The 17675-nt window shown below is 49.9% G+C and overlaps 1 protein-coding gene across 1 annotated transcript in view; it reads right to left on the minus strand.

Annotated features, from left to right (window-relative positions):
- Positions 1-17675, minus strand: part of LOC121446547 (protein sidekick-1) — a 958674-nt gene that overhangs the window by 154076 nt on the left and 786923 nt on the right. Inside the window, exons 18-21 of the mRNA XM_041649217.1 lie at positions 17228-17343; positions 14118-14310; positions 11574-11672; positions 2720-2911 (exon numbers count right to left, since the gene is read on the minus strand). Of these exons, the coding sequence (XP_041505151.1) occupies positions 2720-2911; positions 11574-11672; positions 14118-14310; positions 17228-17343 (600 nt within the window). The remainder of the gene's footprint in view (positions 1-2719; positions 2912-11573; positions 11673-14117; positions 14311-17227; positions 17344-17675) is intronic.

Consider the following 17675-nt stretch of genomic DNA (forward strand, 5'->3'; position numbering starts at 1 on the left):
TCTGGGAACGCCATAGGTGAAAGGTGAGCCTGCCATCTGAGCTTTCGTGGGCTGAGGGCCACTCATACAGAGAGAACCTGCTGGACTGCTCTCTGGGAGGCCAGGCTTCCCTGCAAGTTCAACCAAGTGTTTAAAATGAGAAATTCCCAAGAGTAAGAGAACGTGTTAAAGGAAGAAAAGAAAAATAATGCCGACAAAAACTACCTTAAAAAGGCAAGACAAAGGACTGGAGGTATATCTCCGCAAGCTGTGTCCACCCACAAAGCCCTGGATCCCCAGCACTGCATAAAGCCAGGCAAGGCAGTGCACCCCTGCAGATCCAGTACTGGGAGATGGAGGCAGAAGGATCAGAAGTTCAGACTATCCTCAGCTACACAGGAAGTTTGGGGCTAGCCTGGGATCCAGGAAACGTTGTCTCACAAAATTAAAATAAATGAATGGAACAAAACAAACAAACAAAGACAAAAACAAAATGGGGGGGGGGGTCGCTCTGTGGTAGAGCACTTGCCTAGCACGCACAAGGCTCAGGGTTCTATCTCCAGGATCTAAGAGGTGGAAAGAAAGAGAAGGAGGTGTGGATGGGGAAGGGAGAGACAGGGAAAAGGAAGAAGAGGAAGGAAGAAAAAGGAAATTAGAGAGGGAGGAACGAAAGCCTGCTTGCTGTCCTCAGGTGTCTGAGAGGCACTGTCCCAGCTTGCACGACTGGGATATCTGAAGGCAGGTCTGGCCGCAGGATAATAAAGCCCCTATAGTGACAGCCTGCTATTGTCACAAGCAGGGTCTCTAGGACCTCAAGGGTCCTTCTGCATCTGGCTTAATGAATTTGACGCAGAGATGTTTAAAGCGAAGGACAAGTGACTCTTCTTTCTAGTCCTTCACTCTCTGGATTCTTAAAATGCCTCTTCAGCGTCTAATGGATGTAAACCTCCCGCCTGGCAGACCAAAGCCGGCTCCCTGGAAGGACTCGCTGCAGGCTCATCCTGTGGGTGCTTCCGAGTGTCTTAGCTAGCTACAGGTGATCTGGCTTTAGGCTGCGCAACAGTCTCTCTTCAGGGCGACCATCAGAGGCTCACTCAGAGCAAATGCTTCCGTTTGTCTTCTGTGTCTCCCCACTGCAGTTCCTAGAGACACATAGCCTGGAGACAGTAATGCCAGATGTAGAGAGACCTTCAGAGGTCAGTGTACTCATTCCCTAGTAGGGATGGACAGTGTCCAGGCCACAGAACATTGCAACCACACCAGATGTGCTTACCCATGGTCTCCCTGGTGCCGACTCCATTTTTAACACACCAGACAGTGCCCACACCACAGCCGGTGCTACAAATGTACTAACGACATTTCAAATCTGTGGTTTGGGTGCTATAAGTTTTATGGGAATTCGGTAATTGGGTAAAACCAGTGAGTATGGGCGGAGGAGATGGCTTAGCCAGTAAAGTGCTGGCTATACAAGCATGAGAGACTGAGAATCTAGGGTAACAGGCCAGTGGAAAGTCATCCTGTCCTGGGCCTGTCCCCTGAACTCAGAACTTGGGAATCCCCACCCCATGACTCAGGGTTAGCAAACAATACTTCTGACCAGCTTGTACTTTTCTACCAGCTCACTGCACATGCTCCAAAGACCCTACAGAAGCCTGCCTTTCACCCAGCCCGTTGCTGTCTCTGCTCCTGCTCAAAAGGCAGCTGTCATTCTGTGGTTACCCCAACCCATCTCTTCTGTGGGGTTTGCTGCATGGTTTGATTTTGTAGTATTCCTTGCCTCCCTAGTGCCAAGATACCCCTGTGCTGGAAAACCCTTTCACAGAACCCACATACAAAGCCAGGTGTTGTGACTGACACCTATAATCTCAGTTCTAGGGAGATGGAGACAGGAGGATCCGAGAAGCTTGCTTGGCAACCACCCTAGCCAATCAGTGGGCTCCAGGTTCAGTGAGTGCCCCTGTCTCAAAATAAGATGAAAATGGATTGAGGAAGGCACAAGATGTTGGCCTCTGGCCATCACGTGCATGTGTGCACAAGGGTCTACACACAGTAAATAAATAAATAAATAAATAAATAAATAAATACAAAATGTTTTCAAAGGCCTCTTTCTGCAGGCTGGAGACGTAAAGCAATGCCTTAGTGTGGTGGTCTTCCATGCATATGGGACTCATCCAGAGCAAACTCAGGAGCCTCACCTGACAACTTACTGTGTAGCCGAGGACTGTCTTACCCTCTGGATGCACACGCCTTTCCTTGGGCAACCCTTGCATTCTAAGCGTGCACCACCATACGTGGTTTGCTTGTGCAGAAACCAAACCTTGTGTGCAGTAGCTGAGCTGCAGCACCAGCCCCTCCCACACTTAATTTCAAATGTATTTCTTATTTCTCTTTCTCAAAGGCATCTACTGTCCACGTGGTCACTGGCTGTGGACCTGCAGGGTGGAAACCTTGGGCTGGGGACACCACATTTTTGCCCCATGGAGACCATCTCTCTCCTTCCTTTCAAGTCTCTTCTGCTGGCTTTCACACTCTGGAAAGAGGCACAAGGTCAGATACAGTGGAAGGCTAAGCCGAGGGTGGTTCAGTATCCTTTGCCTTCCGCGTGTCTCCGTCTCCGTAGGAGGCTAAGCCCCGCCCTTAGCTCTTCAGGCACTTGGAGAATTCTGCATGGAAATGCCACCCTACTGGAGGGTCAGAGATGACAAACACAGACAAAGTATGCATGCTGTACCCTGCTGACCTGGGGGTACTCCGGAAGAAATGGTGGACGATGTGGTCAGGCCCACACCTGCGGCGGTCACGGCAGCCACGTCGATGGTGTATGTGGTGAGAGATGACAGTCCACGGATCTTGTACTCGTGGGTTGTGCTGTTGAGGGTGTGTGTGAGCCGAGAGTCATTCTTCCCATACACTTCCCAGGAGATCTGATAGCCTGCAGAGACAAGGGAAGAACTGAGGCAGGACCTCCACCAGACAGGTGGGAAGCCAGTGCTTCTTGAGAATGGGGTTCTGGAACCTCAGGAGCCTGGTGCACGAACAAGAGGTGACCTATCCGCCCCTCCAGCTGCCGTGCTGTGCTTAGCTCATTCTTGTCCAATCGGGAGACATTACAGCATGGTTCCCATCTTCATTAACTGCTGTTTTCATTACCCAGAACCCTGAGTGGGTGGCTCGCTCTAGGGTCCCATCTCATGTGCGGAAACACGTGTGTCTGTGTGTTTGTGTGCATGCATGCGAGCGTGCTTGTGTGTGTGGTGATTGATAGGCCATTCTTCCGGCTTTCAAAGGGAAATATTTCCTTTTACCTGTCCCTGTTTTCTCAGTTTTGCTTTGCCTCTGAGCTTTGCCCCGCTCCTTACTGAAGATGCGGTTTTCTAGGAAAAAAAAATTTAATTTTCCTCCCGATTCTCGTCTCAGTCTGGCGGGGCCTCGTGATCACAATTTATTCAGCCTCAGATTCCATCGTGACTTGGGGTTTAGAGAAAAAAAAAAACAACTAGCGCCTGAGTCAACCCCTTTTGAGGGGAGCTGATGGGATTAGAGGGCGCTTAAAGTGTCTGGTAAAGAGGGGACAGTGATGGAGAGAGCTCCTGGGGTCCTCGGGCGAAGGAAAACTGCTGAGGATGCCAGCCCTTCCCTCTTCTCAGTCAATAAGCTCGGGGATATGGAAGCTCTAAGACGCATCTTAGCTCCCCTTCACTCAGATGAAAGCCATAAATAAAGTTAGAAACTGCTCTTGCGGGTGAACAGAAACTTAGAGGATGGCGCCTCGGGACTTTAATATTTTGAAAAAAAATTTAATGTCAGAATTCACCCCCTGCTCACTGTCCCCACAGTCATCAGACAGTGTGGTAACTACCAGGTACCTTCAGGGAGACTCAGATGTTGGGGGAGGTGTAGCTGGAACAGCAAGGCAAAAAAGACCACTGGAGGCATGCTGCAGCCACGGAGGGATGCTGCGGCCACGGAGGGATGCTGGAGCCATGGGCGGATGCTGGGGCCATGGGGAGGGAGGAGATGTTGGGGCCATGGAAGGATGCTGGGGCCATGGAGGGATGCTGGGGTCATGGGGGGAGATGCTAGGGCCATGGAAGGATGCTGGGGGCATAGAGGGTTGCTGGGGCCTCAGAAGAGGGGTGTGTGCTGGGACCAAGGGGGGATGCTGGGGCCATGGAGAGATGCTGGAACCATGGAGAGATGCTGGGACCATAGAGGGATACTGGGGCCATGGGGGGGGGGATTCTGGGGCTATGGGGGGGATGTTGGAGCTATGGGTAGATGCTGGGGCCATGGGGGCCTTGAGGTCGCCTGAGTGCCTGAATTCCAATGGCCAGGGATGGAGCAGGTCTCTGCCTTAGGGACAAGGAACATCAAACCTCACTACTCTGTGTAGTCTACCAGGGTCTCAGGCCCTAGTCCCTGCTCCCTTTCCCCCATGGTACTAGCAAGAGCTGTTCCCATGCTGTCTCTGGCTGCCACCTCCCCTCCAGTCTTGCCCAACGCCAAGTCTTAGGTTCTCTTTCTTCACCTACTGCCCATATTGCAGAGTTTCCATGGACTGGGGCTAGGATCTGAGTACTCTGCTCAGGTTCCACAGATTGGTGTAAGATCTGAGCATTCTGCTTCAACTTCCACAGCTGGGTGCTAAGATCTGAGTACCCTCTGCCCGAACTGGCCTTCTCCTGTAGTCAGATTGGAGACTGCCCTAATTGTCACCACAGAACCTTCATCCAGTAATTGATGGAAGCAGATGCAGAGATCCACAGCCGTGCTCTGGGCTGAGCTCTGGGGGTCCAGTTGAAGAGAGGGAGGAGCAAAGGAGGTCACCATCCTGACAGGGAAACCCACGGAGACAGCTGACCTGAGCTTGTTTGTGGGAGCTCATGGACTTTATACTGACAGTCAGGGAGCCTGCATGGGACTGACCTAGGCCCTCTGCATGTGGGTGACAGTTGTGTGGCTTGGTCTGTCTGTGGGACCCCTGGCAGTGGGACTAGGATCTGTCCCTGGCACATTAGCTAGCTTCTGGAGCCCATTCCCCTAAGGTGGGATACCTTGCTCAGCCTTGATGTTGGCAGGGGTGGGGGGCAGGAAGCTTAGTCCTGCCTTAATTTGATATGCCATGCTTTGTTGACTCTCATGGGAGGTATTACCCTTTCTGAGGCGTGAATGTGGGGGAGTACAAAGGAGGTGGGGAGAGGAAATGGGAGGAGAGGAGCGGGTGGAAACTGTAGTTGGTATGTAAAATAAATAAATTTAATAAAAAATTTAAAAATGAATAAATGGGATAAAGTTTTTTGTAATAGCAAAAAACAAAACAAAAAAAACAAAAAAAACCCCAAAAAACAAACAACCCAAAACAAAAAACAAACCAAACCAAAAAACTCTGACAGAGTACCCTCATTAGCGCTTTCTTTGTGGTTAATTTGAAATTTTGAAAAAAAAAAAACAAACAAACTATGCCACTTTCAGCATCTGTGATGGCTGATCTTGACTGTAGATTTGATAGACTGAACTCTTCCAGGAGACGAGTCTCTGGTGTGTCTGTGAGGGATTTTCTAGACTGTGTTAACTGCGGTGGGGAGACCCATCCTAAACACAGGTGGACTCTCTCATGGGCTGGGCTCTCAGATGGAATGAAAAAGGGAGAAAAGAAGCTGAGCCCCAGCATCCATCTGGCTCAGCTTCCTGACCGTGGATGTCATGTGACCTGCTGCTTCAGGCTGCATCCCTTCAACTGTAAGCTAGATTTGTTTGTCAGGTATTTGGTCCCAGCAAGAAGAAAAGTAACCAATACAGCATCGAACAAGGTGTAGCTCTTAGGTTGCAACTAATTTGCAGTAAGGAGACTACTTTTTCTTGTTTTTGACTTTTTTTTTTATTATTATTTATTTACTTACTTACTTGTTTGTTTGTTTGGAGACAGGTCCCAGTAAGCATCCCAGCCTGGCCTTGAACTCACAGATTCACTTTGCTCTGCCTTCTAGAATTAAAGTTGTGTGCCATCTTGCTGGGCTTTTTCTCTATGCGATGGCTCAACACATAGACCTCCAAGGGAGGTGAGCATTAGGGCATCCAACGCCAGTGCTGTGAGGAGCCTGGAGCTGGAGACGAGGGCCTGAGAGGCCATGTTATCCTGCATGGAGCAGGGAGAGTCAGGGCTCTGTGCCACTGAGGTGAGGACCCACACTGCTGCTGGGCTAGTGAATTCCAGAGGGAGGGCCTGTTTCAAGCGGTGTCCCAAGCATGTCACCTGGGCTACATCATGCAATCCACAGGACACACACTTGACACCGAGATATTGTTTATCTTCACTTTACTAAGAAAGAAATAAACAGGGGGTCCCAGGAACTTGCTAGAAATCAACAGCCCTGCTTCAGGGCCGTCTACTCTGCCTGTGGTCTGGACAGATTCCAACAACAACCCTGGCTCCGGTGGATTTTTTTCCTGATAAATCTTTAAACAGTGTGAGATTCCTGGCCTCTCCGAAGACCTGGGAAGGGGACTTGGCTGTGTTGAATGCTGCCACTTTGTCTTCCAGGAGGTTCTATTTGTTTAAAAGCTGCTCTTTAGCAAAAATTTACCAAACACAGCGTCTTGTTCATCACGTCAACCTGGAGCCAGAACACAGCAATTTTTAGTGTCTCCAGTAAGCACAACGCCGCTGGTGTCTGCTCGAGTCCAAATGGATCGCACTGTCTGCTCGACTCATTACCGACACAAATGGACATCAAATGGACAACTGAAGAGCTTGCTCTGGGGCTGGGGAGGTGGCGGCTCAGTGGATAAAGTGCCTGCAAGAGTTTGATCCCCGGAACCCACATTTAAAAAGCCAGATGTGGTGGCATATGCTTGTAATGCCAATCCTGGGGAGATGGAGCCAGGCAGATCCCTTGGGTACAACAGCCTGCCAGCTTAGCCTAATTTGTGAAGACCAGGTCAAGTCTCAAAAACCAAGGTGGATAGTGTTTGGGGATCAACATTGGAGGTTGACTACTGGTCTTCATTTGTGCCCACAACAGCATACATGTGTATGTCCCCCCCCCCCCCCGGCTCTGGAAAGCATAAATAAGATTAGTGCCAGCACAGAGAAAGCCCTGGCTAGTAACTTCCAATGAGCAGTATAATGGGATATTGCCACAGGACAGAGAACAGGGAATCTGGTGTGTAAAGATGTCTCCCCTCTATTATACACAACCTTGGAGATGTGGGTGGTGGATGCCGGCAGCTCCGGCCAGCAAGTGCTTCATCTAACTTCAGCTTGCACAAGAGAGAGCAGAGCGAGACTTTGCCGAGAGCCAGCACTCCCAGCCACCTCCAGCTCTGCTTCTTACCTGCTGGGGATGGCTCTGCTAACTGAGACTAACGACCATGGGAGCTTCAGAAATAATTTTCTGTTGATCTGGAGTAAATTCTCTACAAGAGAGTAGTGCATCCAATCACAGACTGTCTGTCTGCATCCCGGCCCTCATAAATCAGGGTTTACTGGGGAAGAGGGCGAGATACCGCAATTTACAACAAGAGCACAATGGGCAATTTACTCAGGCAGGTGTGCAGCCGCCCTTGCTTGAAGCTTCCTTCTCATTCTGGCCACAAAATAAAATGGAGACGTGGAATGGGGGTGGTCACCAAGGGCCAGGCTGATAAAACATCATCTCTGACAGACAGCCCGCCATAAAGGTCACATTGCCCAGGACCAAACTTTTAGATGTATGTGCCTCCTGCAGTTGCCTTCAGCAGTGGGATAGACGTGTGATGTCTCTGAAGGACGGGGTGTATGCTAACATCCCCTGACCTAGGCTCATGAAGGCCAGGTGTATTTGCATGTGTGTGTGTGTGTGTGTGTGTGTGTGTGTGTGTGTGTGTGTAGGCCAGAGGTCAATGTTTTCAATCCCTTTCCACCATAAGTTTTGAGAGATGGTGCATCTTGCTGAACCCAGAGTTCATCAATCTGTAAGATTCGCCTGTCCTCATGTTCTCGGTGCTTGGGAACACAAGTGTAGTCTGTGTGCTTTTTGTGTGGGCTCTTGGGAATCAGATTCACATACATATGCTTTACTGACTGAACCTTCTCCAGCACAATGTTGACCTTTTGGGGGCTTCTAGCTTGTCCTGGGGAAGATTCATGGGTTTTTTTAGGGGTGGTGCCTACCATTAGGCAGGGTGTGGAATGCTGAGTGAGGAATACTGATGTGAGGGAGAGGGGTCACAGTGGGACAGGGGCTGGATGGCATCTATCCATGAACGTTTCCCCTCTATAGTGCTTCTCAGAGTGGCAGGCATCAGACTCAGCCTCTACAAACACATTTTCACAGTGTGGGCAGGAGAGAGAAAAAGCATGGGCCATGCAGCCAGGAGTGGACAACTTTGGTCCTGACGTGAAGGGCAGAGTCTGTCTGAAGCTCTGCTCGTGGTGGGGCGGCCTCCTCGCTCAGTAGAGGCCACAGTGGAAGCAGGCCAGCAGAATCCAACTGGGAAACATCCAAGCTTGGAGGGTCAAGCTCCATCATAAACACAAGCCGCTCGCTGGTGACTACAGGTATTTGTTTAAATAAAGTATGAAAATGAGTTCATTAGGCCCCATTAGCTGGCGAGAGCAGATGATCATAAATTGGCGGTCCTGGCAGCCAGCTTTCAGCCGTGGAATGTTGGCTCAGCCCCACTGGTCTCCCCTCAAGCCATAAAACAAGAATGAAAAGCATGGGCAGTTTGGAAGGAGGGTGGAGCTCAGGAGAGGTGTGGGGGTGTGGATCTGGGATGGGGGAGACCCTTCCAGGTTAGGATGCCTATCAAAGAGTCTTGGACAGTTTCTAGAACACAGCACATGCCTGGAGGCCATTGGACAGGTGAGACCGCCTGCCCCTCTCACTCTGCAGCCCCACCTCCAGAATTAACGATGAGCAAGGTTCGGATCCGGCCCCCAGATCAGAGCTAGAATGGCTTCCTTCTGGGGACTGCAGACACAGCTTGGAGAGGAAGTGCTTGCTATGCACACATGAGGATCTGAGTTGAGTCCCCCAGTTCCTTGTAAAAGGTGTGCTATCTCTCTGTAATCCTATCACTCAGCCTGCTTGCTGAGTTCCAGGCCAACGAGAGACCCTGTTTTAAAAAACAAAGTGGATTGTGCCTGAGGAAAGACAACCGAGGAGTCGTCTGACCTCTACATACAATGTGCGCATTCACCTGCACACAGGCAAACATGTTCTCACGTGTACACACTCACTTACGCACACTCAGAGCTCCTATTAAACAGATGTGCCATCATCTCTCTGTTACCATTTGTTTCTGCCTTCTGTGTGACATAAAGATATACTAACCTACATCAGGTCTCTGCTGCCTTCCTGGTCCCAGTCCTTGTCTGTCCCCTCCAGGTTGGTTTCCTTCTGTCCCAAGCTTGGGGAAACAGTCTTATTTACATGCTGTCTATGCTGTCTTGTACTGGGAAGCCATCCACAAGAGGCCTGGGCTTTGATACCTCACCCCCGCAGCAGTCAGCTCTGGTCCTGCAGATTGGACACTGTCCAGTCCAGGCAGAGTCAGGTGGACAGTTGTCTGCATGCTACTCAGCAGTTAGGCTCTGAGCGGGGCTAGCTCTAAGGTTCCAAGAACCATGGTGAGGGGCTCTGGGGACACAGCTCATCACAGGATAGCCCATCCTGAATAGTCTCTGAGCTGCTTGCCAGGGTCACTGCTGAGAGCTCTCAGGGGCAGTGGCCCTGCTCCAGAGACAGTCTGGGATATTCCTTGCCCTACCCCCACCTCAGGAGCCAGTTTGGATACATCTTATCTAAGCACAGTGGAGATCTGGGCAGGGCCGGGACTACAAAAAGACAGGCAACATGAACAAACTGAACAAACGCTTAGGGGAGGAAGAGAGGGGCTGAATCCAAAGGGAATCCATGGACTGAGCAGCTGGGTGCTACCCAGGAGGTGGCCAGAGCACACCGCACACATGCTTTTCTTCATCTTTGTATATGTTAACGTATGCAGATGTGCATACATCTGTACGCATGCGGCGGCCAGCAGACAACCGAGAGCATTACATGGAGAAAGCTCTCGTGATAGCCTTCATCTAGGCAACTGCACCAGGCTACCTGGCCAGAAAGCCCCGGGGATCCACCTGTCTGTCGCCCCAACACTGAGGTTACAAGTACACATATTACCACACCTGACTTTCCGACACAGGTTCTGGGAACCGAACTCATGTCCTGACCGACTGAGTCATCTCTCCCCAGCCACATATGTGTTATTATTAAATGTGTTGTTTTTACATTTTCAGTGCACACAGACTGAAGCCATTTGGACTTAACGCACAGCACGGCTGGGTATTTCTTTGGCCTTGGGCTTTGGGAAACTCGATGAGGGCTGAGGGTGTGTATGTGGGGGGGAACTTCCAGGGAGAACAGGAGTACAGTTTGTACCTTACTCCCAGCATGGGATGAGACAGAGATGGGCAAGTGGCTACCAGAGGCCACTTCTGAGCCGGGTGATCATGGGGACCCTCACCCCCAGTCCCTGCTGCCCAGCTGGGGTAGAGGACATGAGTAGTCACAGAGTACTGGAGGTAGCATGTTGCAGTGCTGAGGAGCCTGGCATCGGGGCGTGTTCAGAGAGGCTGCTACTCCCATCCAGGACATTGACAGGGGAGGGGCACAGCACAGCCTGATGGCAGTCACAGGACGCCTCGCCTATCTTAGCTCACCACGGCATGTCTGCACTTCTCAGACATAGCTCAGTGGAAGAACACGAATTTCCTTCATCAGCTTTTGGGGACTCAGGGAATTACTCACTGCCTAGCTTCAAGCCATGGTGCCACACAAAGGAACGGGTCAAACATTAAGAGTCTTGTGAAGGTGAGCTGCTCCCCAAGGTCCCTGCCGTCAAGGGGTTTACTGTGAAGGGCCAGCCATGCAGTTTATCCTGAGTGTGACTCATGCAGATCCAGGGGGCCTTGGACCCCTTTGAGCCCAAGACTCTTCATCCCCACAGCACTTCCATGACCTTAAGTTCTCAAGATGTGGCAGGGTCAGGGCAGGATCTGGGATTTGGAGCCAGGAGATCGATTGGGGCTTTGTCCTGGCCTTGCAACTGGTGACAGAAGGTGGAGGGCAGAGATGCCAGTGCTATAGCCACTGCCCTACCCGGAGGACATTAGACACTGATCTGCACACAGTAGGTGTGCCTCCTGCTGTTCTCCCGGGCCTCAGGCTTCCTTGCCTGTAACATGGCCAGAATATCAATACAATTCTACACTGCTATGAGAACTGAGCTAAATACGTGAGGAAAGGTACCAAAAAACCCCAAACCTGATTCTGGTTGTCCAAAGAGACTTCTGCAGCATCCGAAGCAAGGATTAACTCCCAGCTCTGAATCTGTGGTCTTCACAAGGAGATAAACCACACCTCCTACTCACAACCCCACCCCAACTCCCCATCCCCTGCCTCAGGGTCGTGGCCACCCTACATCCAGAAAGACCCATCAGTTACTCCCAGGAGGCCTGGGCCCACTCTCAGTAGCTTTGTTTGACATGGGGGCCACCCCCTCTTGTTAGGGCACACTTGCTGATTTCCTTTCCAGACGAAAAGACTGCTTACCCATAATGATGCCGTTTCTCTCCAGGGGCTCCTGCCAGCTGACCTTGAGAGAGGTGTCCAGAATCTCTGTGAAGCTCAGGTGCCCCACAGCTCCCGGTTCTACCAATTAAAAACAAAGATACCTGTTAACACCGAGCCTGCCGTTCTTTGATCGAACCCATGTGGTCAGCTTTGTCTCCAGAAGGGAAGGAGTGAGCTGGCCAGCAGAAGCCTGTGTGGAACAAACACCTGGAGGCATGCAGCCTGGACTAGGGGCCGGATGCTGAGCTGTGCTCCTGGTCTTGAGTATGTTACTTTGCCAGCTCCATGCAGTCACACAGACAGAGGTGGAGAGAGTGGATACAGGAAACTTAGGCATAGCTTCTGTCTTTCTCCCTAATCCAACCTAGTAGAATAATTTGCCTGGGTGGACCTGGAAATCAGTTGCTTGCCAGAATATTCCATTAAGGGAATGGAGGTGTGGTTTCATAGTAGAATAAAGAATAACCTGCCTAGAATCTTCCAGTGAGAGGCTGGGGTGTGGCTCAGTGGTAGAGCACCTGCCTAGAATCCCCCAGTGAGGGGCTGGGGTGTGGCTCAGTGGTAGAGCACCTGCCTAGAAACACCCAGGGAGGGGCTGGGGTGTGGCTCAGTGGTAGAGCCCCTGCCTAGAATCCTCTGGAGAGGGGCTTGGCTTTGCAAGAGTATTTGAATAGAATCTTCCAGTGATAGGAGCCAGGAGTCTGGCTTTTATTGCACCCATTGACGTTTTGGAAGCCAGAAATGGAGCCTAGGGCCAGGGGTCATGCCTGTTCACCTGACCTACAGGTCTAGTTTCTGAATACTTCTCTCCCAGAGGATTTTTTCAGGAGCAAGAGAAAGTGCCAGCAAAAGGCCTGCACCATCGCGTCCTACCTAAGAGGAAGAGATGTCTGGAGAAGTCAACCCACTTCCCACAGTCCTTTTAGTAGAGGACCTGCGCTAGCCGAGGAAGGTACCTTCCCGTGGGTTCCCTTGCAAACCTGCTGGGAACAGTCTCACTGAGGGTTCCAGGGTGAAGTCAGGGTCTTACTTGGCCTGCAGGAGGGGACAGTCCCAGGCTCCGATCAGCCTTGCCACAAAAGCAGCAGCCAGTACTTGGCTCCCTCCTGGGACCATGACAAAGCCCGGACCACAGCTAATGAATTTTAAAACAGGTGCAGCCTCAGAAGCCGCCCTCATGGGGGTGAGAGGCACGGAGCCTTCACAGAGGGGCTGAAACACTGACAAAAGCCACTTCTCCCAGAAGAAGATGGGAAAATAGGATGGCTGTCAGGGCCATGTCATCCCCCTCCCCCACACAAGCTTCCAGAAAGACGTTCTGACGGGTTTTGTCAAGCGGCTTGTTCTGCGATCGATGTAGTAGCAGAGACAGCTTTCTGCTCCTTTTATATTCCCAGTGTTTCGGCTTCCTGGATTCTTGCCCGAACGCGCTGTCCTCCAACTCTGCTAATATCTAGGTTTCAATTTATATTCTTTTCCCCTTTACTGCGACCCTCCCCCAGCGGATTCTCTGGGCTCCGGAGAAGACTTACAGCTGGCGAAGCTTATGCCTGTGACCCAGGGCCTGAGCCCTGACAAGCTGCACCCTCAGAGTCAAGGCCACCTTCGCGAGGGCGCTACATCCTTCTAAACAGGACAAATAGGGCCCCTGCCTACTTAAAACGGCGCTTTAGGAGCAGGGGAGACGTCTCAGCTGAGGATCCGAGTTCCTTTCCTATTTTATTATGTTTGGTTTTGGTTTTCTTATTTCACGGATGTGTGTGGCTCTACGCGTGTTTGCATGGATGGGGATATCATACTTGCGCACAGTGTGAGTGTGTGTGGTGTGTTTGTGTACGTGTTCTTGTAGAGACCCAGAGTTGATGTTAGGAGTCATTAAGGCTCTTCTAACTTATTCACTGAGTCAGGCCTGTCAATCAAACCCAGAACTTTCCCATGTGGCTACTCTTACTAGTTGCTTGATCTGGCTATCTCCCGTGGTTGCCTTCTGAGGCTGGAACCACAGTCAGCCTCAACGCTCACCAAGCCCTTAGGTTGGTCTGGTTATCCCCAGTCAGGTCCTCAGGCTTGCTTGGTAACGGCTTTAACCCCAGGCCCAGGATCTGAGTTCCAGACCCACTTTTAAAAAGCTGGGTGTCCTGTGGTACATTTATCATCCCAGCTCTGAGGAGGAGACAGGGCTCCCTGCTCAGCCAGCCCAGCCTATTGGGTAGCTCCAGGTTCATTAAGAGAACCTGTTTCAAAATATAAGGTGAAGTGATTGAGAAAGGTACTGGACTTCACACACACACACACACACACACACAGACACACACACACACAGACACACACACACAGACACACACACACAGACACACACACACCATATAGAGACCATGAGTCTCAAACTAATATATAAATGTATTAAGTAATTTTGTTGCCTTCTGTGCCTTCTTCCCCATGACCCATTCAAGGGAGTGACGTGACCACCTTTGACAATGGGCCCTGGGAGACTAGTCTTCAACACAGGAGAGGGATACTCACTGTCCTCATGGGTCCACACAAGCTGAGGCATGCTGGGAGGTCCATCCCCTGGCGTGGTAAAACACAGGACTGATGTGAAGTACGCTGTGAACTTCTTCAAGTTCGTTATGTAGCCATGGTGGATTCCATGGAAGTCGGGAGCAATAGTGACCACAGTGACGGTCTCAGGAGCATCTGCCGGCCATGCCAGAAGCTGGGAGGGAAGGGCAAAAGAAAGGACCACTTTAAAATGCATTTCTTCACTTAACTGTCTATTCAAAGTATAGGTTACAATTAGTAAAATTAGTATGTCTTTAGAGAAAGCATAGTCACAGTTCAATAAGTCTAGAAATCCCACATCATTTTTCTCTTTCTCATATTTGGGGATAAACCCCAGAGTTTTACATATATTAGGCAAGCACTCTACCCAGATCAACACCCCCAGCCCCTCACTGGGGGATTCTAGACAGGGGCTCTATCACTGAGCTATACTCACTGGGGTGTATTTTAGACAAGTTATATCCCTGTCCACTTTACAGAGTTTTAATAAGTTTGCCTGGCTGCTCTTGAACTTGTGGTTCTCCAGCATCAGTCTCACAAGTAGCTGAGTATGTAAGGCCTGGCTATATATCCTATTGTTTCTGATAATCCCACCACAGAAAAATTGAGTTTAAAATGTGTCTCGTATATTGTTGTATATTTACACATGTATATTTACGCTTGTATAGATGAAATAAATGACTGCTTAACTCTTGTTACAGTAATGGACACTCCCTTAAACTTCCATCTTCCCTTAGGGTACTACTGAGCATGGATTTCTTTTTAATAATGAGGGGTAAAGATGATATCATCTATTAATAACTAATTAGCATAAGAAGATAAACACAAATATTCTCCAGATAGAAGTCTATCTATACTGGCTCAAAATGATTCAATAGGAACAATCTTAATGATATGTTATACTAGTCTCCTGGGCTGGATTTTAGGAGCTAGGTTAGAATTTTAAATAAAGGGCATACACAGGGGCTAGGGATGGTAGAGAGCTTGGCTAGCAAGCAGAAGACCCTGGGTTCTAACTCAGCGCCACATGACTCCAACATGGCGGCACATGCTTGTCATCCCAGGACTAAGGAGGTAGGAACTGGAAAATGGGAAGTTTAAGGTCATATTCTGCCACACAGTGAGCTTAAGGCCAGCCTGGTCCTCACAAAACTGTTTTACAAAAAAAAAAAAAAAAGAAAAGAAATATAATATATGGCTGCATGTGTGTGTATGTGTGTGTGTGTGTGTGTGTGTGTGTGTGTACATGTGGACATTCCATGAAAAGCCACTTGCATGATTTGGCAATGCTGTGTATGTGTAGTCTCTTGACACCATGCATCTCCAGAACTGATTGGTTCTGAAAGCCAACGTTCAGCAGGACACAGAACACATCTGTGCAGATCAAACTGACAAACCAGCCACCAGACACGTGCAGTGTTCTTGCCACTCAGACCTGGCAGAAGAGTCGAGAGTGAGGGAGTTTTGCCCTGATCAGTTCAATTTCCCTTCAAAAAAAGCATCTGCCTTAGATACTCCCGAGGAAGTGCCGAGGCACCGAATGCGCCTAGCTGGGCCTGCCCTCATCACAGACAAACAAGCGTTTGAGGGAGCTGAACCCAAAGGGAAGAGAAAAATGAACCAAGTGGAAAAGACACCCTTTGAAGCTGAGTGCATTAGCGACTCACCTCTCTCTGAAGGGCTCCCTAAATCTCCTGATAAGGGGTTAGTGAACCCACGTTTGTACAATGAAGTCAGGCTCCCACGTCCAACCAAGAGAAGTTGATGTAAAGGAAAGAAACTATGCTTTTGGAATGTGCACCCAAGTCCGTCTTACCTGGCAACAGAGCCTGTTCATTAATTCAGTTCAGGCAGTGTACCCCAGCCCACGTTCTCTGTTCTCCCATCTTTGAACAGAAATGTCCTCAAGGCAGAGAACAAAATGGTCTCTTTGCTGGATCGGAGCCTTCCCCACCCCATGAACCCTGGGTGGGAACCTCCTTCTCCCATATCTCTGCCCTTGACTCTGCATTCTGCCTGGAGAATCCCCTTCTAGGAAGAAATGGTTGGATAAGGCTGACTCCAGTCATCTCCCATAGATGACTGTGTGTATGTGCATGAGATGAGTGTGTGCACGTATGTATGCCAGTGTGCATGTATATGTGTGCCTATGGGTGTCCACGCAAGCAGAGGCCAGAGGCTGACATTGAGTGTCTTCCTCAGTAACTCCCCATCTTAGTTTTTGAGGCAAGGTCTCTCACTGAACCTGGTGCTTACTCATTCCACTAGGCTGGCTGGCCAACAAGCCCCAGGGATCTCCTGCCTCTGCTTTCCCAGTGCTGGGCTCAAAGGTGTGCTCTGCCATGCATGGATCTTTTAGTTTTATGGGTTCTGAGGGACCACAAGTCTTTATGCTTGATTAGCAAGCCCTTAACTGACTGAGCCATCTCCCAGTTTTCCCTGAAGTTCATTAATCCAACTATAGCCTTTTCTCCTGTTCCCTCTTAGCAACTGTTCATTCAAATTTCTGGCCTGGGATAGCTGATCAGTCTTCTGACAGATGGTGGCCCCACCAAGGTAATGTAGGTGGGTCTTCTTTCTATGTGTTGCTTTCATTGGTTAATTAATAAAGAAAACTGCTTGGCCTGATAGGTCAGAACATAGGTAGGCGGGGAAGACAGAACAGAATTCTGGGAAGAAGGCAATGAGGCAGTCCCCATGATTCTTCGACCCGAGACAGATGTAGGCTAGAATCTTTCCCGGTAAGCCACCAGCTCGTGGTGCTATACAGATTATTAGAAATGGGTTAATCAAGTTGTGAGAATTAGCCAATAAGAGGCTATAACTGATGGACCAGGCAGTGTTTAAAAGAATACAGTTTTCGTGTTATTATTTCCGGGGCTAAGCTAGCCGTGCAGGAGCTGGGCAGGACGAAAAGCAGGCCTGCTCACCTCATCACTACACCAAGGTTTCCTTACTCTGAATTTGCTGCCCTGGGTTTTCAATGACATAGGAAGGGTAAAACCCAATGTCTGATGTGATCAATACTGCCCATGAGTGCCAACTAGAGGTCCCCAAACCAGGCCAGGTACCTTGTATCCCTGGTTGATGCCATTGATGAACTGCTGGGGTGGCGGGTTCCACAGGAAATGCACGGTGGTGGAATTCAATGCTTCAGCCTGCACGTTCTGTGGGGGTGCAGTAGGCACTGTTCCCCGTGGAGGTGGAAGGCAGCACAAAAGGCGGAAGGCACCATGGGGAGAAGAGACAAAAAGGAAACCTTAGTCTAGGACTCAAGGGCAGATGGGAAGGGAGGTGAATGTCCCCCACGCTAACACTCCTGTAACAAAGGAGAATTGGGCCATTTCTCATTTTCTGTGGGAGAGTTTCTTCCTTAAGGCAGAGGTGGGAAACCGTACCAGATCACTGTTTCATCCCACAGACGGGCCTTTCCCACACATCTGAGATGAACAACACACTAAACCTTTATTGTTTCCTCAATTGCCCCGATTGCCACCTCAAATCATCACAGTCAAGGCA

Source organism: Microtus oregoni, unplaced genomic scaffold, assembly GCF_018167655.1.
Source record: "Microtus oregoni isolate MIOR12 unplaced genomic scaffold, Mior012 000003F_ref0000135, whole genome shotgun sequence".
Taxonomy (NCBI): domain Eukaryota; kingdom Metazoa; phylum Chordata; class Mammalia; order Rodentia; family Cricetidae; genus Microtus; species Microtus oregoni.